At 39.3% G+C, this 22,346-nt stretch overlaps 1 protein-coding gene across 1 annotated transcript in view; it reads right to left on the bottom strand.

Annotated features, from left to right (window-relative positions):
- The window catches only part of BMPR2 (bone morphogenetic protein receptor type 2), a 112,833-nt gene that overhangs the window by 16,629 nt on the left and 73,858 nt on the right, over positions 1-22,346 (bottom strand). Inside the window, exons 4-8 of the mRNA XM_005144644.4 lie at positions 12,230-12,340; positions 11,626-11,717; positions 9,368-9,598; positions 5,355-5,469; positions 3,572-3,732 (exon numbers count right to left, since the gene is read on the bottom strand). Coding sequence (XP_005144701.3) covers positions 3,572-3,732; positions 5,355-5,469; positions 9,368-9,598; positions 11,626-11,717; positions 12,230-12,340 — 710 coding nt within the window. The remainder of the gene's footprint in view (positions 1-3,571; positions 3,733-5,354; positions 5,470-9,367; positions 9,599-11,625; positions 11,718-12,229; positions 12,341-22,346) is intronic.

Below are 22,346 nucleotides of genomic sequence, written 5' to 3'. Positions count from 1 at the left end.
CTACTCTATCACTTCTTTGCATGTACCAGAACAATTCTGTCCCTTACTCAATGTTCTCTTCAGTAATATGATACAACAGAAATGTTTCTTTTCCCTGAAATTACTCTGTTAACACCAGGATATGCTTCATAATGGAAGAGGATGCTGCTGAACAAGAAATTCATTCTCTTTATCCCTGGACTGTCAGCAAGGCTCTCCCCTACATCTTCCACGGTCAAAGGCTATTAAAAACCTTGCAGTATACCTATTCATTTCCACTATGACATATGTTAGATTAGAGCAATCACTTATCAGTACTTGTAAGACACTATTTTGTTACAGGACTATTCCATATCCCTGCATTTCAAGCAGTGGTTTCCTTGTTTCTTTGTTTAGTAAGAGAAGATCTATAGAGGGGACCTGTGCGTTAGATATTGTTAATGTAGCACCTGCTTTCTAAGGCAAGGTGATCAGCACTGCAAAACACATTCTTTGAATGAAATTAAGTGTTTTCTGTAAAAGCACAAAACCAACAAATATGCTGAACCGTTATTTGTTTAAAACGGTCTCGCTGTATTTCCATAGCCTATATTCAGGTGTCAGTGTATTTACGCTTACATAATAAGAAAACTACAAAACCATCACCCTCTGAATCACCACATCCTAAAAGCCTAAGAAATCAGTTTCTTCTTTCTGCCCAGAATCCATTCTAACCCACTCCTAGCAGATGTTTCCTCAATCTGTTCCTTAAACTCATAAAATGATGCAAATTCTATATAGCCTACCTCATCAGTCCATTCCAGACCTTGGCTACCTTCTATAGATTAGAAAGATTTCTTCATAGAATCATAGAATCATAGAATAGTTAGAATTGGAAAGGACCTTAAGATCATCTAGTTCCAACCCCCCTGCCATGGGCAGGGACACCTCACACTAAACCATATCACCCAAGGCTTCATCCAACCTGGTCTTGAACACTGCCAGGGATGGAGCATTCACTACCTCCCTGAGCAACCCATTCCAGTACCTCACCAACCTAACAGTAAAGAATTTCTTCCTTATATCCAGTCTAAACCTCTGCTGTTTAAGTTTCAACCCGTTACCCCTTGTCCTATCACTACAGTCCCTAATGAACAGTCGCTCCCCAGCATCCCTGTAGGCCCCCTTCAGATACTGGAAGGCTGCTATGAGGTCTCCATGCAGCCTTCTCTTCTCCAGGCTGAACAGCCCCAACTTTCTCAGCCTGTCTTCATATGGGAGGTGCTCCAGTCCCCTGATCATCCTCGTGGCCCTCCTCTGGACTTGTTCTAACAGTACCATGTCCTTTTTATGTTGAGGACACCAGAACTGCACACAATACTCCAAGTGAGGTCTCATGAGAGCAGAGTAGAGGGGCAGGATCACCTCCTTCAACCTGCTGGTCACGCTCCTTTTGATGCAGCCCAGGATACGGTTGGCTTTCTGGGCTGTGAGTGCACACTGAAGCTGGCTCATGTTCATTTTCTCATCAACCAACACCTCCAAGTCCTTCTCCTCAGGGCTGCTCTGAATTCCCTTTTTGCCCAACCTGTAGCTGTGTCTGGGATTGCTCCAACCCAGGTGTAGGACCTTGCACTTGGCATGGTTAAACTTCATGAGGTTGGCATCAGCCCACCTCACAAGCGTGTCAAGGTCCCTCTGAATGGCATTCCTTCCCTCCAGCATATCAACAGAACCACACAGCTTGGTGTCATCAGCAAACTTGCTGAAGGCACACTCAATCCCACTGTCCATGTCACTGACAAAGATGTTGAACAATACAGATCCCAACACCGATCCCTGAGGGACACCACTCGTTACTGGTCTCCAGCCGGACATTGAGCTATTGACCACTACTCTTTGAGTGCGACCATCCAGCCAGTTCTTTATCCACCAAGTGCTCCACCTATCAAACTGATGTTTCTCCAATTTAAAGACAATGATGTCGCGTGGGACAGTGTCAAACACTTTGCACAAGTCCAGGTAGATGACATCAACTGCTCTAGCCCTGTCCATCAGTTCTGTAGCCCCCTCATAGAAGGCCACCGAATTGTTCAGGCAGGATTTCCCCTTAGTGAAGCCATGCTGCCTGTCACCAATCATCTTGATGTTTTTCATGTGCCTTAGCATGCCTTCCAGGAGAATCCGCTCCCAGATTTTGCCAGGCACAGAGGTGAGACTGACTGGTCTGTAGTTCCCTGGGTCATCCATTTTCCCCTTCTTGAAAATGGGGGTTATATTTCCCTTTTTCCAGTCATCAGGAACTTCACCTGTCTGCCATTATTTTTGAAATATGATGGCCAGTGGCTTAGCAACTTCATTTGCCAGCTCCTTCAGGACCCAGGGATGGATTTCATCAGGTCCCATGGACTTGTGTACATTCAGGTTCTTAAGATGGTCTCGAACCAGATCCTCTCCTACAGTGGGCCCAAGGTCTAAGTTTTCACAGTCCCTGCGTCTGCCTTCCAAGACTTGGGTGCTGCAGTCAGAGCCTTTACCAGTGAAGACCATGGCAAAGAAGCCATTCAGAACCTCAGCCTTCTCCAAGTCCTGTGTAGCCAGTTCTCCCGAAAGCTTCCAGAGGGGGCCTACATTGCCCTTAGTCTGTTTTTTAGCCACTACATACCTATAAAATCCCTTCCTATTATCTTTAACATCCCTTGCCAAGTTTAGCTCCAATTGGGCCTTAGCTTTCCTAACTTGGTCCCTAACTACCCGGACAACATCCCTGTATTCATCCCAGGCCACCTGTCCTTGCTTCCACCTTTTACAAGCCTCTTTTTTCCTGTGAATTTTCCTTAGCAGCTCCTTATCCATCCAAGGAGGTCTTGTGCCCCTCCTGCTGCACTTCCTTCTAGTTAGTCATAACTAAACTAATTTTTCCCTTCTACAACATAATGCCATTACCTCTTGTTCTATCCACACTGAATGCAAATAGCTTATTCCTTTCTCGTAGCAGCCATTTACATATTTGAAGACCTGTCTCTTGTCTTTACTTCCCTAAACAACCCTCATGCTTTCATCTCTTCCCAGAAGCTACTCTTTCAAGTATTCCCTGTTATATTGTCTCTGTTCTTTCTCAGTTGGTCCATATCTTTGTACATGCACTTAGTCTCCCAGGTCCAGAAAACTGCAGATGACACACAGAGAAATGGCTGCAGGACATAAAATGCAGTATATGTCACTATCTCAGAAGCATTAACACCAAAACCACCAAAGAATGTTTGGTCTTCAGTTAACACTTGCAGTACAAGACTGAAGAGACCTGTACCACATCAGTGCAAACAATATGGCAACCAAACCTACCTTGCATCTTTTTGCATCTCACACAGAAAATTTCAGTCTCCAGGGCTGACTGACAGTCTATCAACTTTCGTAACGCTAGGTTTGGTTTTGAGTGTTCTGAGAATAAACCCAGTTTCTTTCTATCAAGGTTTTAGCCACTTCTCACCCATATTGCAATTATTTTGCCTTACAGGGATTGTACCACCTTAATATTCACCTTGTAACAACAAAACCAACTATTTCTCAATGTTACTATAATTTGCCTTTCTTTATGCTCATTTGTACTTACCTCACTAATGGCTGCATTATCTTCCTCACCTGGGCGTACCAGTCTGTTTCCAGTCAGCTTCATAGAGAGCCCAAAATCGCTAATTACACATGTTCCATCATTCTTTACCAGGACATTACGGCTGTTCAAGTCACGATGGGATATTGCAGGCTTGTAGTGGTCTATTTGGACATATGGAAGTGCTTGTTACTATCTGAGCAGTTCTACTGTTTGGCAAAATGAGAACACCTCATTATACCTACTCAGCTATTATAAATAAAAAAATCAACTTATCTTTTAGAAAGCTAACATTTTTGCTTCTTTATAATGAGCTCCACACGATGCTAGCTATAGAAAACTGACTGGCATTCAGGGTTTCACTGTAGCTATACAATATATTAGGCTAATGCTATATACAGTTTTAGCATTTGCCAAGAAACTTCTTTCCAAGGGATATTTCAGCATGATTTTGGCAGGGGAGACATCATGTACTTGAACACATACCTACTGCCATAGCCCTGACAGCCATTCCAAATGCTCTTATATCCACACTCCTGTGTCAAATACAGCTCCAACTATTTACATTATGATTGGAATTGGCACCTTTTCAGAAGATACTTAGACAATATTATTCCAGAGAGACTGAACACGTTCATCTTGTAAGGGATCTGATCTTTTCTAAAGAATAATCTCAGTTGTTCCTAGTTTATATGCAACTTATTTTGTTGGTAAAGCAGCCAGCAGTATAGAACCAGTTTCACTGTGCATTTATTCTACTCTATGAGTTCCCTCCCACCATTGACAGACCAGCCTATGGCTGTCTCTTCTTTAAGATGGAAGTTTTACACATTTTCTGGCTGCTAATGGACACACCTGTCTGCTCATTTTTAAATGATGAAGTTAAGATGATAGCTCCAGTTTCAGTGGCACCTGGGAATATTTATTTAGGTGTTCTCAGCATTGCACATTTAACAGCCTCTTCAGTTGTCATTTTTTGCTAGAGTTGATGCTTAACATTTGAGATATATAGTTTGGGGTTTTAATCCAAACATTAGCACCTTCATGTAGAATTAATGACATCATCTTTTTATTTACTGCCAAGAAGCTAACGCTTCAGTGCCAGGCCATATTCCACAGCCTGATACATCACGTACCTCAGTATATCTGCTTTATAATCATGATACTTCAGCTGCTGAAATGCTGGCTGAAGCATGCAAGCAGAGAAATCAAGGTATAAATCAATATACTGTCACATCCAGTGCTCCAATAAAACACTAAAAGTCCAGCAGTATTGTTTGTACACAGAAAGACCAGGCCCACATCCTTAGACAAAAATCAAGATGTGATAAACTACAGTGGAGTTAAAAGATTTAATTCTTTCTCTTTGTGTATATATATAGTTCATACACAAACTAAAAATTGCTTTGTGATATGCGTCTGAACTGCAAACACAAACAGAACACCCCATCTGTTTGCTCTCTGCTAGACAGACGTCCAGAGCTTCAGGTCTTCAGTAATCTGTTGCCATGATACAGCAGCACTGCACAACTCTGCCTCCTCCTCTTGCCTTCCTCTAGGGCTCTGCTAGCTCTTACTTCATGTTTTCACACAAGTATCACAGACAGAGCCCACAGCATGGGATTGTTTAGAAGGAAAGAACGTATCAGAAGTTCTGAGTTATCTCTATTTGCATTCATCATCCCCTACTCACCACACTGTAACAGAGAAAAAGAAATGCAGGCATCTACTACCTGACAGAAATAAAAGAGTACCTTGAACATCCTGGTACCCTTCCTGGCCTTACCTCCTCGAGGTAGCTCCGTGTGCAGGTATGCCAAGCCTCTAGTTATAGAGTGTGCCAGACGACAAGAGCTCACCCAGTCACTTGTGTGGAGACTCAAATATTTGCACAAAGAACCCTAAAAATACCCAGAACAAAACAAAGGATTAAAAACATTGTCCAGTTAAATAACTCGGAATCTTTATGAGAATTGGTTTTATCCATTGCTCCTGTAAGGTATAATCCTGCAGCTGCTTCTGTGTTTAACCAGATGTTCTAAAACACAAGACAGGATCAAAATTTCATTAGTTGCTAGTGCTACCATTTGGTTTATCTAAAGGGGAACAGAAAATTTATCACAAATAACAGGGTTTGCCTTTAGGAATAGCAATATTAATTATAAACCCAAAGCAAAGCATGCACTTGATTTCTTGTTCTGAAAAACTTCTACTGAACAAGAGAAGTAGTTAACTGCAGATGTAACAGCCTGAATTACTACATAGTGGCCTTTAAGCCAACAGCACTTATAGAACACTCAACATCTCTCACTGGTATCTTCCCTGCTATAAACTATTTTTGCATCAAAGAACCCTAACAACTCACAGGCATTTTAGAATAGGAGACACTGAAGAACAGCAAAAGAATGTCATGTTCCCCTTTCCTTGAAAAAGATGTTAAATGTGGAAAATGGGGGATTTTTTAGTAATTTGTGGTGGAATCTCCAAGCAAACCAGAAGGATGGGTGCCAATGATGGTATTCTAGAAACAGAGACTGCTATCAGAAACAAGAGCCAGATCCTGTCATCTATAATGCCTTTGAGCAGTTTTTATGCACATAGTCTCCAATGACAATATCCTCAGTTTAAACAAACTAAATCCCCACACATGAAGAACAAGCCATCCAGTTGACTCTGTATACACAGTACAACACATTTATAACTACAAACTACCCTGGTTTTGCCTGTTTAAATCTATAAGCTTAAAGATGCACCAACGTGTAACATTATCATACCTACAACTAAAACCACTTTATTAAAAAATTAGCTATGTAACATTTGGTTTACAAATGTAAAGTCTGGTGTGTGCCACTTGGAGGTGGTATTTAGGTGTGTAACACAGGCACACTTCAGATGGAGGCACACCAACACCAGAATTTAAAGTGATCAAGGCTTTAGACATTTTAATCCAATGCTAAAACTAAAACCAAGTTTGTAACACTCCTTAATGAAATTACCAAAGTCACAGCTTTGCAGACTTAGCCTGTGCAGAACAAGGAACCCACAAACCTCCTCGGTGAAAACACAGAACAAATGTCACTCATACAGGTTTACACGAGCATTTTCTTTCATTGTTTAAAATGCTGTTACATAAATCTCAAAGAGGTCTTAGTACTTGAAAAAACCCTGAAAATCCACCTAGAAATAAGGAATTTTACTTTTTAAAATCCTTATTGTTTAAGTCTTTTTAAGAAATATAAACACTTTCATTAGCCTCTCACTGCCAGCCACTTGGATGCAGTAACAGATTTTCTTGGCTTAGGGGGCTGAGATTCCAGCCCATTCTGAGAGGCTACAGAACTTTGTCATGGTGTGACTGGGAATCACTCACTGCATGACGATGTCAAACCAACTTCAAGATCTTTCTGCTGCAGAGCTCACTAGCCACCAGGTAGTTTTTAAGCTAGCTGGGGGCTTTGATTTTATGCTTTTGATGAAGTTCAATATGACAATCAGAAAAAGCTGTATTCAAGATTTAGAGATACATATCTGCAATTAAGATTATTCTTGTCAGAGTCATGTTACATGTTAAATTGGGAACATGTGTTCTGATTATAACTTTTGATACAATTTTATCAGTCATAACAGTTTTAACAGTCATAAGATTCTATGTGTTTTACAACAATTCTTCTGTTGTTCTAAAAAGACACAAATGTCTGACGACTGGGGGGACAATTCTGGGGCCATTACATGTTTCCTGCTGTGTCATCCCTTGCAACTTACTCTCTGCTTATTCACCTGCCACACCTCAGAGTACTATCAGAACAGCACATTGGCTGATAAATACATGTATCTTTCTTTTTGTTACTTGCTCACTGACTTCTTTTGGTCTCAAGATATGTTTGGATAATAACACAATTTGGGTCAAACCTATCTGTTTTGCTTTCGCTAAGGCAACACCACAAGTAATTTTCTGTGTGCAAATGTTCAGGCGTGTGTGTTCCTGTTACATAGAAGGAAAGTATTTCAAGGGAGAATGATGTTCTGTATGAGGAGTATTTCACCTGCACATCTTGTATGGGTTACTCTTCCTTGAGACAAGATTTATGGCTCCACTTTGAACAGTGCAATTCCTTTTTAGTAGTGCTGCCACAGCAGGCTTCCTTCAGTGCTGTTAGTGCCACATACAGCAGAACATCTGCTCCCTGAATTAAGGATCACACCATGCATTAATTACACCTGCTGTGAACTTCTTCCAATGACTTCCAAGCCACTAGTGGATTGATTTTAGACTAAGCTTGCTGTTGTTAATACCACATTGAGAAAGAATCTGATAATATGATGTCAGAAGCCTCATCTGTGCATGTAATCAGATCATTAACGTATCCTGTTTATATAAGCAACAAGACACAATTTGCAATCAAATTACATTTCAGTTGAAACCCCTTTCATTCAAGAAATCAGCAAAACCAGATCACCTGTTAAGACAGTCATGCTATGCCCTCCCAGGAACGGAATACACACTTGATTTCACTTAACTCAATTAGTTGACAATAAGCCTGTTCTGCCAGAGCAGGCCAGTATTGGTGTGTTTTTGCAAGACTGAGCTGCTTCTATGGTCATTTCCAGTTTCTGCAATCTCTCTGTAGATGCCTATCTCTTACAAGCTGCCATGATCCAAGTGTGTTCTCACTTAGAAGTTTCAGTTAAGGTACTCTCCATATATTTGTGAAGTGCTATGTTGTCTTAAATTTGCATACATATTTAGATATTTATATACACTTAGGCATTTAACTTTCAACACAAGCACATACTTAGAGCCTAAGACTGGCTAGTATTACTGCCATTTATTACTGTTCTGCTTCTTTTTGCTACTTAAGTAAGTAGTTTTTGTCCTACTGTCCTCATAACAAATCAGGCTTCAGCCATCACCTTTACACACTGGAGGAAATACGAGTTCCCTTACTTGAGACCAAAATTCTTTAACTGAATAGTTAAAGTTCTTCCCATATGCAAGACAAATTATTTCCTTTTTCATACACATAGCACCCATATACATTACATTCTATGATTTTTCATGAAAGTGATTCACATTTATGCTAGATTTTTTTAAAGCATTTTTGTTTCTATTTCTGCACACACACACACAGAGTGTTAAGAACTCAAATCCATGAATTTGCGGGATGTAAGCATTCAGGTAGCTAAGGAGATATGAACATATGGCTCATGAAGATATGGTTATGGAAGGTAAGGCTGCCTTCTTAAGATCTGTCCTACATCATCAATATACGGTACAGCTAAATATGTGGTATGCCACAGAAAGCTTTAAGGAAGATAACAGGATAAAAAGACAACATGATTTACAGTGCCACAAGCTAGTTTGACAACAATCTATTGTGTTTTGTTGTAAAAAAAACCCCACCATTTACTCAGTAGCTACTGAGACGGTAACTACCATAACAGAGATATAATGTCTTAATAGTAAAAAGTTTTAAATTAAATAATGCTTAAGTAAAAATAACTCTTCAGGTTCTATACCTGAATATTGCACAGTTGACTGAAGAAACCTGCACCATAACCAAGAGCAAATAACCTAAGATTTTGCAAGACTACATTTGGTTAAACTAACTGGGAAATCTTAAAGGGTATTACAATAAACCACACTAAAGTTCATTAAAATTGCAATTTGTATGGATTATTTTTACATTAACGTGCAAGAAGCAGCAATGAAAAGCACTGGCAAATACTACAGTATATCCTTTTTATATGGCTGTTCCTAGAAATCTAAACCAATCCAATTGATTTCTTTGAAGCACTTACATTGGGGTAATATTCCATCACCAATAAATATTCCATGCGGCCATCTGCAGTGAATCTCTCATCCCCCACAATGAAACGGGCAATGTTGTCATGTTCCATCAGTGGAATCCTGTAAATGTTTCTCTCATTGACAAAATTCTGACGATTGGCAAAAGAAAAGACTTTGACAGCAACTGGACGTTCATCTAGGGAACCTTTGTACACCGCTCCATATCGCCCCCGGCCAATCAGCTGCAAATAGATGTAAATAAATAGTTCACTAAACAACAAATGAAGACAAACCCTAAGTTTTCACTCTAAAAAGACTGTACACCAACTTTTATGCTGACACAGACTAGAAACAACAGTGAGTAGAGCGAATGTTTTGTATTGAAAACTAAAATGGGATTACTGTCATAAAAGCTATTTTGGAACTGCAAACATCAGCATAGGTCAACTTAGATCTTACTAAATTGATCTATAGTCTGAATACCCAGTGAATAAATCATACATAAGCTATTCAACAGTTTTATAAACAGAATCAATAAAATCTATGTGTTTTGTGCTGCTAATTCTCTTCTTAAACTTTTGCTTACATTTATAGCTTTTATATGATCAATTTTGATTAACTGCAGAGATCACAGACATTAAGCTGAACATTTTATGTTTAGGATAGCTTTTATAAGCTGTACCTTTTAGGTTAGTAATAAAAGCGTATGCATTTGTAGTGAAAACAGATTTGAAAAGAGGTAAAGATTTTTTAAAAGAAAGCAATAATTAGTTTCTTACTACCAGTGAATTCTTATTCTAGCCCCCACTACATTAGACAGTCTTCACAGAATGGCCTTTCCTGTCTTCATAGCAACTGAAGAAGGATGCAATCTCTTCTCTAAACCAAAACGTAGGACCACCTTCAGAAGAATCCTAGTTTTCTAAAGCTCCAGAAATTCTAACTACATAAGAATTTAAGCACCTATTTGATTCAAATAATATTCAGGAAGACCTAGACACAAAACTGTAAGGATTTCATAGACCAGTATCTTTTTACTTTTTAAATACTTAAAATGGAAAAGGAATGGAAATCAGAAGGAATTATGGAAGTAATGTTTCTAAGGATGATAAAATTGTCCAATGGGAAAGTTTTCAACAGGACAGCATCCTTCAACAGACAGACTTTCCATTTCTCAATCTTTCCATGTCAGTGGATTGCAAAGCAGCAGCGAGTCACTTCAATGTACAAACCCAGAATATATTCTACCCACAGAGATGTGAAAAGGCAAGGACAGGTTAAGACAATTTGTTCTGCAACACCTTATGACTGGGGGTGAGGAATCAGCTCCTTTGGATTTAAGCGGACAGGAGACCTCATAGCAGATCTTTCCACCAACAAAGTTGCCACTTTTTCCAAGACTGCATACCAGTATGAGTGATTTCACCTGGGGCTTTGCACACATTTACAACAGGCATTGTTACACTCTTGTGAGTTTTGCCTCAAGTACTTTTGTGATGGCCCAAGGCACCCAAGCTTCTTTGCTTATTAGTCTGCTGTCACCATTAGCCCAGACCACACTGCCTGCTTGCAGTCTGCATCTCCAGGTGTGATTTCTAATGGCAAAGGAAAGTACCATACTCTGAATTGCTCTCAGTTATTTTACTGATTAATTTTCTGGCTAAAAGCTTTTAAACATTCTGTAAGTTCTATCGAGCATACCAATTGAGAGCATAACATTTTGCTGTTGTACAATGATACATCTCATACCAAGCTGAGTAGAAAGTTCTAGTTGGCCTCTAGTTGCCATGGAGATAGAGAGTACCTTACTGTGAAGGATGACTATACATAAATGCACCACTACTGCAATATACTGCCTAACTGCAGTAAATTCTGTATTCCAGTAGTGTTACTAAAGCATTTCAAATGACTATGGTAGGATACTGTGCTTAAAGCCATCTGTGTCAAACAAAAAGATTGATCTTTTGATGCAATGCTGAAATACAGCACATTCCATTTTTCCTCTGTTACCTCCCAGTGTTCAGTATTTTCTTCTCAAGGTAGAACATGTCCTAGCCAATACCAACAAAATTACTAGCAAAAGCAGGCAAAATGTAACTGTGGTAACCTTTCTTTTTCTTTTGTCTTCTAATTTCATCTTTCAAATGTGATTTGGAAGAAAACATTACAGGAGCACTGATGCATTTATTTCCAGAACTATATCTGGGAAGTGGTATGACCAATTACATTGAACAAAAATGAAGATTAAGTAAGAGAATTGAACATTTACCTCCAACAACTTTAGATTATCCAGATCCAATGAGGGCTCTGAGGCTGCTGCTTCCATCATATTCATACTGTGCAAACCTTGTTTACGGTCTCCTGTGGAAGGGCATGGGGAGACAATCAGACAGTTTCCTTTCTTTGCCATGCTACAAGTGAAAAGAATACAACTTACCCGGGACTTGGAAGAAATACACATTTCAGGCAAGGACATAACATGTAAAAGGGAATCCTGTAGAATCTTCTCAGTCAGTAAAAGCAGCAGTGAAGGTGCCAATAGCTATAAACTTAAGGCTATCTGTTACGCACCTATTTTGATAATTGAATGTCACTGGAAGTTAATTCTAAAGCATGTTTACAACCTCACTTAAGCTGTGTGGAACAGAGGTCTTTCTGAAGAAAAATGGCTCCCAAAATACCAGTGGAGAAATGACAAATCTCTCCATATCACCATATGAATGGGATAGCACCATAAAGTGTGAGAGAAAGAGAAGCATTATGTACAAGCATATCACAGGGTCTGGGGAGAGCAGAAGATGTAAGTATAGCTTTGAGAAATAGTCAAAAGAACAATTAAAAAAAGGAGTAATCAAAGAAAAGTCAAACCCTACCTGCAAGCATCCTGTATCCAAAGAACAGAGCAGCAATTAAAACAGCCAGTACAGACACGGATGCAAGGGCAATAACTATAGTCTCATCTCGATGAAAAGAATGAGAAGAATCTGAAAGAAAACAAGATAAAGACTCTTCAATTGTAAATTTGAAAGAATTAGCACTACAAAACATGAAACCGTTATTACAGCAATGGGGAGGGGGGAATTGTACTCTAGATTGCAAGACACTGCACTAAACTCTATTTTCTCTTAAAATCTAAGGATGGCAAAGGAGCTATCAGCTCAAACACAGCCAAGAACACGTTCATTGCCAGCTTTTCCCAGTCTTCCGTTGCCACCATAGAGAGAGGCACCAACAGCAGAAAGTGAATCTTCTTTCTAGCTGTCCAAGTTCAGCCCAGCCATACAAGGCCAAGTTGATGCAGTCCTGGCTCTGCAGTCGATGCCTGAATCCAGTTTCCTGGTATGAATCAGGTTTGTAGCCTTTACAAGGAGTTATTTTTCCCAGAATGAAAATCTCAAGAAAGTTTGCTGCTAATGCTCAAATGTGGTGAAAACTGAAAAATATTTCAAAATACTTCAGGGTTTTGTTTTGGGTCAGTACTCAATTTTAGCATAATTCTTACTCCTTAATTCACAAAAATCCAGAGGTACCTCGACTACAGAAGAGTGTCAGGAAACCTGAAACAATAATAAAACACTAAACAAAATAACTAGTTTTATCAAGCCTTTTTAAAAATAACATTAAATTTTTGTCAAAATATAAGTATCTTGAGTTACCTTTTTTATTCCCTAGAGGGGGAAAAAGTTTTCATGATAAAACTTGTTAGTGTCTTGAATGCTTATCTCCATGCTTCTCCAGAACTAGATGACCTTTAAGGTCCCTTCCAACTCAAACCACTCTATGATTCTATGTCAGACCCCAGCCTTGCTTCGTGCAGGCATATAAAAATCCAGCCACTTTAATATAAAAATGGATTACTGCAGATATTCCTCTGATGTCAGAATCACTGGAATGTGGCACTACAAGACTCATTTACTTTGGCTTCAAAACCAAGTTTGGGATCTGTGTTTAAACTTGTCTTATATATTGCTGAAAGTACTTCTTAAAAGCCTTTAATGAGACCTAACTATGCTAAAACCACAAAACAGAAAATGCACACAAGGCTTAAACATCAGGCAAATTTTTAGGTGAGTCTGCAACACCATTTTTCCCAGTCTACACTACCTGAATAAACTGACAAATTCGCTTTGCTTGAACTGCATTTAGAAGGAATTAAACATGATTCATTTATTCCAATTCCCAGTGTGGACAGACACAAGAGAACCAGATAAGAGAAAGCAAATTTAAAAGAAAACGACTTCCATTTTTACATAACCATAATGGTAAGAAGAAATAATAAAAAGCTGGTAAAACAAATACCAAGGGGAGTTTCAGTGATAAAGGTATCTGAAAAATCACCCAGCAAAAATAACACGCAGCTCATATTTGATAAACTGATTTAAATGAAAAGGAGCTTGTGATAATCACAGCACCATCACATTTAAATTTGTTCCATCAAAAGAAATACCATCACTATTGGGTCTGGTAAATTAAGTTTCACTGAGCTGTTGTCATAGAGAACTGTACGGTGGAGTAAGTGTTGTGACTCCTACTGCAAGGTGATTAAAAACCACACATTACAGTTCTCATCTAAATTATGAATTCAAAACATACACACATATATAACTATTCTATGATTCTATATATATTAAAACCCACAATATCACAAAGGAAACTGACATCATACAAAGCTATATGAAATATTGCACAAATGTAAGAAGCTGAACAACTGCTGGCAGAGAAATCCTAATTTTTAATGTTTTTATCAATGGAATTTATATTTTATTTGGCTTATCTTCTAAAACACATTACACATGGTGGGTCTTTCATCAGTTCAAGATAATGGCATGTATGAAGAAAATGCCGGTTTTGAGGGGCTGAGCTTTTTGCTGTAACCTCAGCTGTATTTTCTTTGACCATGCAACTAGAGCGCAGCCATTTACAGCCTTCCCACTGCTAATTACAGAGTAACCATTTCCACCACTGTTTGCCAAATGCTATCTAATGCCTAAGTTTGACTGCTCTACTTAATTCTTCTTACAATTAAAAAGTTAACAACATGCCTCCATCATGAGGGTACTCCTCTACCCTGGAACAGGATTCTGCTGTTCCTCCACTCCTATCGTGGCCCACGGCAAGGGCATCTTGAGCAAGGAACTATTTAGCACCTCTGGCTGCATTGGCACACTTGCTGTTTCTCCTGTTAGAAGCTTGTGAATGGTGGCATTATGCAGGCTGGAGAGCTACTAGAAAATCTCCAAATAACAACTTGTGCTGATCAGCAGAAGAAAAACATGCAGAGAAACAGCATGGTTGCCTTCTTGTTCCTTGATGGATCAAGGAGGATTTTTCCCTTTAAGTGCAAGCTGTGCAGCCACCAGGTAACCTCAACCAACTTCCCTGGCCTTCCACAGGAAAGACTGTTTTTGTTCTTTTAAGCAAAGTTGCTTCTTAACAAATCTTACACTGGCTTTTCTTAAGCAAATTCCAAATTCTTATGAACATTTGACATTAATGTCAACATTCCAACAGCCAAATCAGTCCTACAGTGTGAGTTACTACTGTCAGGTTGTTGAGCAACACTTGGAAATATAAGAATAAAGACAGATTTCTTAATAAGGGTAAATGAACATCCCTATGGGGTGGTAACATGCAGCTCTGAACAATGAGTGGCTAAAATGCTGCATATGATGGCTACTCATTTTCCGTATCTTTTACTTAAAAATGTACATAAAAAGAAATGCACAAAACAAACACAATGACAAAAAGCCCAGATGGCCTACATAACTCTACAATAAGCATTATTTCTATATGTCCTTTATGCTTCGTATAATTGACAACTTTTGATGTTGTTAGATTATCAATCTTTCTTACATAGAACAAAAAGGACACGACACTTAAAGACCCAGTTATAAAACCTCCCAAAGCTGAGCAAGACTCTTAATTATTAACCTTTTCAAACCATCTCTTTCTTTGGATATATTTCATCTTTAGCCTTTTACACTAGCTGCTAATTTGCCTTTAAATCCCTAGATGAGAAATGCTAGTAAAGCCAAAACTAGACAGACCTCTCAAGGCATCTGCAGAAGTTAACATTTCCTCTTTCATCTCCTTTTAAGTAAAATAATACGTATTTTCTATATACATATGCACATAACCTGTATTCACTTGGTAATATTTGGAGATGCATTTTAACTTACCCAAAGGCACATCAGTGTGGGTCAATAGAAGAAATTACTGACCTTTAGGTGGGCCATTTTAAAAATAAGCATGTATAATATGTATGTATACACATTTCTTTCCATGTTTTCTTCCATGAACTTCTAGTGCTGCCTGAAACAACCGTGACCCCTGAAGATTAGGTAATTAGTATGAAAATTGATTTGATATTACACTTCCTATCAGTAGCTCCAGGCACACCACAGAGCACAAACATTTTCTGAAGGAAGACTGTTGATCTGAAATGGTTAACAACTCCCATCCCCAAATCAGTGGACTCTGCTTTTGATGTTTATTTACAATGACAACTACTCTACAGCTTCAGTATTCTTTCATGTATTACAAACTGACTTCAAACACGCACAACTACTATTCAACAAGCTCATTTGAGTTTTTGAGATCATTACCAGTATTTGGGAATTTATTTAGTGACAAACGGAATAAAACCCAAATTGTCCAACACTGGCTTCATATTTCAGACCAGGAACACTGGTATCCCACTACTATTCCATAACCAATGTACAGCATTAAAAAAGCAATAGCATATGCTGAGCAGAATTAGCGACAGACTCTAGAAAATCCAATGATTAAGGAGTTGACTGCTGAGCCAAATTCTACCTTCTCTTGTACACAGAAAATATCAGCAAAAGCTTCCTCAAGTGTAAGTTCCTGTAACTGAAAGCAAAGGTTAGTGTAGCTGCTTGTTTCACTGCTATTTATATGTGAAGTTTTTATTCCCAACTTCCACTCGGGCTCCCCGATTTGAAACCAAAATCTACCAGAACAAAAAATTAAAACCAACAGAAACTGTTGTAAGGCCCAAAACACCGCAAGAGCCAACCTCTTATCTCACTTGGATGGGAAAGGAAGAGCACTGCTTACTGGGCTAGCAATTTTTCAAGCAGCAGTGTGAGGATGCCATGTAAAAGGCACCCAGCATGTACACACTTTACCTTGAAACATTTCTGCCAGTAATTCTGATACTAGTCAACATTTCCCTCAAGCCTACTGATGCTATCACAAAGAAGTGTCACAGCAAATAGTGTTAACAGTCTTTTTGCCTTTTCCTTTTATTCTACTATAAGAAAAAGAAACAAAGCACATCTCATTAGAACAGAGACAACCTCGTGGCTGGGGAGCAGCTGGTAACCAACAAGCCACCATCCCCAGAAGCATCCTGACCTCACCATCAATAAAGAGTTTGTTTTTGCCTCCCAAAACCACGAGTACAACAGCTCCTGTATGCAGAGAGCATTTTGTCAAAGGTACACACAAATAATTGAGAACATATTCCAGAGCAGACTGTGAAGGGGATTGCTTCTCATACTTGGTTAGAAGTGAGGCATCCGGCTGAACCCAGCCCTGCACTTCAGATACTCCCTGCATGCACTTCTACCACTGAGAGATTTCTCTCTCCTTTCTCAGGCATCATTGCCTTCGGTTTCCAAACACTTATACAATGTCTTCGATAAATTCAATCTTTTTAAATTAAGCTTCCATTTTGCCACACATAGAGGTTGTCTACTGATGCCTTCCTAACCTTCCTCAGGAATGACAGAGAACGAAGAACGCTGACAGTGCTAATGGCATCAGGAGGAATAATATTTTCCTTTCAAATTAAGTTTCCCATTATAAACATTAAGCTTGTGATATTAATTAATGCAAAAGTATTCCAATTTGGGCCTATGCTTGAAAAAGCTTCTTTTATTTCTCTGTAATTTAACTTTCAAAAGTGAAATCCTCTTCTGTATGCTTCTTGTTTCTGTACTTAAACATCAGCATTTACCCTATTACCAAAGAACATTTTGAGAAATCAAAGAAAACCGAGGCAAAGCCAAGTAACAATGGTCAATGGCAAAAGGGTCTGTAAATATACAGAACAACTCCCTGGGAGTCTGAAAGAGGATGTGTGATCCCTGTATTTTCCTTTCCCACCTGCAAATACAATGAAACCTGTGGACAGCTACCCCTTAGCTCCCTCCATCCTAATATATGGCCTGTTTGGGACCACTCCAAAGAAAGCATCAACTAACCCACCACTACCAGAGCTACTTGGGCTGTTTCCAGTACCAAAGCCTGTGCTGTGACACTAAAATATTCCAGCCTTGTTGATGAACTGTGAGGAACCCATGCAGAGTTTTTATATTTCCTAATTCACCATTCAGCAGAATGTTGCCCCTGATACGATTACTAAAATTACAAGCTATGAAGTGAATAGGGACTGAGAAGGAAGGCAAGTCTCCTCCTTATAGCAGATGAAAGCTGTCCTGAAAACTCCTCTTTACCACTGTATCAAAGGTGCTACATGATGATGGCCAAAGAGCCCCCTGGGAAACTGCAGAGGTCACTGTTATGATGAGACATTTGAAGACAACCATGAGAAAAGGCAGGGAGTGTCAGTCATGTTGAAAAACCAGGAATCCCATAGGGAAAAATTTGATTGTGTAATTAAAGGCTGTATCACAACACAAACACGCACAAGGAGATGGCCTTAAAACTGTGCAAGCAATTACGTTGTTTCCTTCTGATCTTCAAATGTTTGAATACGAAACCCTAGGCTTTGAAATGCTGTTTCAATGCTATGTATTTACATGGGAGTGATCATATAATAAAGGACATTTGACACAAATTTCTGCCAGATCTCTATATTGCTATTAAAGCTTTTCATTCTGTTTTCAGAAATCTGCCTACTCTTCATGTAAATGACTCACAGCTGTGTATGTGTGTATCTGTCACACAGTAGTAAATAATTCTACAAAGCCCATGTGTGTATTTAAGTTTAGATAAGCATTGTATAACAACATTTTAGAGAAACATACAATTATTCTATATAATTAAAATCAATTTTAAAAGTAATTACCCAAGTTCCCACAGAATTCCTGATACCAATATATCAGAGATCAAGTGGTCTTACAGCTGATAGGGACCAAAAATACTAGTATTTCAATCGCCACATAACCAAGTAGCAATGTTAGTCTTCAACAAGTATGGCAAGGACCATCCTTTAACACCATCCTTTAACCTTCACAGCACAACAGCAACATCTGATTCTTCAAAACAACTACAGCTGTATGGACTCTGATCAAAGTCAGTAAAATCACAGAGGGTTCAAAGATCTGCCCATACAGATCAGCTTTAAAAAGAAGCAGTCTTCACGCCATTCTACAACTATTTCTTTGATGTGATAGATTCAATATGTTCGTTGCCAATCTGTTGCAGAAGTTGCTTTTCCGTTAAGGAATCTTGATGATTCTGACGATCAGATCAGAAGGATGAGGAAAACCATACAGTTCAGTCACCACCAGCACAGCATGAGATGGAAAGCTGAAGTGTGGGGGCAATATGGCCTTCAGCTGCAGATGACTGCAAATATGCTCTGCAGATTGGAAAAGAGACTTTTCAAGTATAACTCATTCTACTTGTGTTTAAAGTCACATTTATTTTCACAGTGGCCCTGCACAACTTTCACGCCAGCAGTAAGATCTCAGCCCTTGGAAAATATGTACAATTCGCCATCTTTTCCAAGAGCCCACAGATCTCAGTCACAAACTGTTTATCTGTTCTGTCTATACATAGCTTGTATCAAACATCTCCTAGGAATATTCCACAAAGTGTAAAATAAGCCCTCAACCCTTACTGCATTCTAGCAGCACATTCCAACCAAACCAAAACACCTCATCAGGTCTTTTTCTCTTCTTTTCTGGACAATGATCAACATTTCTTTCTAATGAACTGACTGCTACCTCATTCCTGATCCACTGTCCTGCAGTAAGCCAGTTCAGTCTTCATCACACTAGAGCCACTGACAAGAAAGCCTCCAATACAAACACTATACCAAAATAACTCAAACCATTCAATGTAAATCTTAAATTCATTCAGTGCAGGGAAGAAGATGTGAAAGAAAAAAAGCACCAAACCAGAGAATGTGTAATGAGAAATATGTTAGTAGCCTTTTAGATACCGTGGACGTAGGTTATGGACTTTCACATACGCAAACAAGAATCCCAATCACGTAGCTCTCTACACCAATTTAACCAAATGTATTTAAACCTACAGTTTTAGTTAAGCTGCAACTACACAGTTTGAATTCCTTACAGTTATATTCTAGACACCTTCACAATGAATTGCAAGTTCCATTAAACCTATGCATAGGTTGAGAACAACGAAACAAAAAAACAGCATCGCCTAAACCGTTTCTGCTGTTCACCTCAACTTTTATATGTGTGAGTTTCAAAACAACTATTATCCTAATTCTGATTTATGAGCCTGTCCATTTCAAGTGAGGCTGAGTCTTCTGTAAGCACCTGACAAATTACTTATGAAATTAAAAATCTATGTGCCCATTTTGTAACAAGATAGCATTCAATGTAAATATTTGATACCTATCAACGTGACCACCTTCAATACTTAAACCAAAGCTAAGATTTCACACATATTTTTTTGGGGCACCTGAATCTACAGTGTATTTAGCAAGACATTCTTCTATGGAAGAGGACTGAGCACCTGGTGCTTGGGCAGATGAGAAGCACAATGGGAACTGTATTTTTTTTGTGGGAGATGGCGCAACATTCTTTTACAAAATAATCCTACCGACCAGTAACCCTAAGGCAATTTTCTTTGGTAACTGAAAACGGATGTTTTCCCTGGACGGAAAAGCAAATCCCCAGTTTCTAGTCTATTGGCTTAGATGAAGCAGAAAAATTGCATTTAGTTCCAATCATACTGTTATTTGAAGAAATTTAAATAGTCACCAATATGTTTCCACTTTGCATTTAGCATAATCATATTTGACTGATTTAACCTTTTTTAATATGAAATCTTATATATGTATTGTCATGAATGTTATGACACCTCTTTTCATGTCTTTCAACACATCAGCAGAGCCAAATTTCTAAATAATTTTTCACATAAACACATTACCGTATGGAACCTGGGCTGTAAGACAGCACCAGACTCTCATGAGACTTGCAGTAACATCATGACCTGGCAACAATGCAGCACAGATCCATCCTGGCTGCCTCCTCAGAGAATGCCTCAAAACATCATGCAGCTTGGCCTGTAAAATTTATTTTCCATAACATGCTCCAGAGGAATCCTGCTACAGCCAGGAGTCAGTCACTCATGATGGCAGAGCTTCAGGGGGCAGATCTCTCAAATCTGCTGCCAGAAAATGCAGTTTGCATTTGAGTTTTCTGGGCTTTGTATGGAAGAGAAGGCCTCCCTCTGCCCCTGCAGCCAGGTGGTCCAAGGGGTGGAATCCTTTGTGACACCCCTGTCCTCCTTTGGGGTACCAGCTGCCATCAAACACCTGATCCAGAGCCAGACTGGCTTTGCCTTTTTTGTTTGTTTTGAAAACTGAAGGCTGCACTGATAGATGAAACTTAAGAATTAAGCATATGTAGCAATTTCTTTGGCAGAGAACTGGGTTGTGCAATCCCCAACGGCTTCCTCTTTGATGACTAGATACAGAGAGGTGAACTAGCAGCTTGTCACATTTGTACTCGAATAATTCCTCAGCTGATAAAAGCCCAACACAATTTCTCCTTCTGCCATTTCTTGTGTGTTTCAACATCTTCAGTGTCATTTCTAACACTACTGAATAGACCCTTATAATCATGATATAAAATGAACAGCAATTCAAAACCAAAACCCTATTTAGATTATCGTCCTGAAGTTTCCTACATACCAATGAATACTTGGTCACTACAGAGATAAACTCCCTGCTTCCATAGGCAAACTTCATTTTAGTACACCTCAACCTTGCCTTCAAGCTTAATGAAAATCTAATTTGAGCACCTAACCACATATGGGGGGCATCTTCGATACTGAAATAAAACAGTCAGAAAAAAATGTTTCTTAATAAAACAGCTGGAAAAAACCTTCCATTTACATTATCCTGTTTATATTGGTCTTGGACAAAACAGACTTCCTCCTTACCAAATGAAGCAGTATCACTGGCTTTAGCATAATGACACTCTTCCAGCCTCTGTAAACACACTGGATCAAAAAATGCATGTGCTGCAACCAGGGGGCTTGGGGGTGAGGGATTACTTGAGAAAGTCTCTTTAAAGCTATTTTAAGTTATTTTCAATCCAACAGGATCACTAGCTAAATAGTTCATGTTTGTAATGTTCCCTGGCACAAAAAATAGAGCCAAAAAAATGACATCAAAAGACTGAAATGCCTATTTTGACACAGGTGACCAAACAACCCCACACACACACTTCCCCCCAAATTCCTGAATCCTTTAGAAAAGGCAGCTCTGATCCCACACGTATTTCTTTGTGTCTTCAAGAGCTCTGAAGCCCAGTGATGTTGTCTACCAACCGGTGGTGCTCCTCTCACTCCTGCAAACACACGTCCCCTCCTTGCCCGCAGTTTCCTCGGAGGGAAGGCTGAGCCAAGCTCAAGCAGTGTGGGGCAGCAGGGCCTGTCCCAGCAGGCACTTGCTGGGTGCACCCTGGAGGAGTGCCGGGTGTCTCTGCTTACAGTCACTGGAGCCAGCCGTGGCACAGAGGTGCAATGCTGCTCCTGACCCCTGGCTCTGTGCTGCCTGCTCCTGTGCTCCGGGACACTGAGGAATGATGTCCTGCCGATGGAGCTGCACTGAGTGAGGGTCAGGACTAGTTTTTTCCTATCAACCTCGGCAATAGGTGATGAAAAATTAACTGATTTATTGGACATGATTATATAGGGTGTTTGTTTCCAAGTAATTTCCCTAAACATGCAACAAAAGCCAAATTTTAGCGCAAACTTAGGCAGCCAACCTGTTCAAGCAAAAACCCAAGACCA

This window comes from Melopsittacus undulatus, chromosome 8, assembly GCF_012275295.1.
Source record: "Melopsittacus undulatus isolate bMelUnd1 chromosome 8, bMelUnd1.mat.Z, whole genome shotgun sequence".
In the NCBI taxonomy this organism is placed as follows: domain Eukaryota; kingdom Metazoa; phylum Chordata; class Aves; order Psittaciformes; family Psittaculidae; genus Melopsittacus; species Melopsittacus undulatus.
This window is presented reverse-complemented; position numbering and strand designations above follow the sequence as displayed.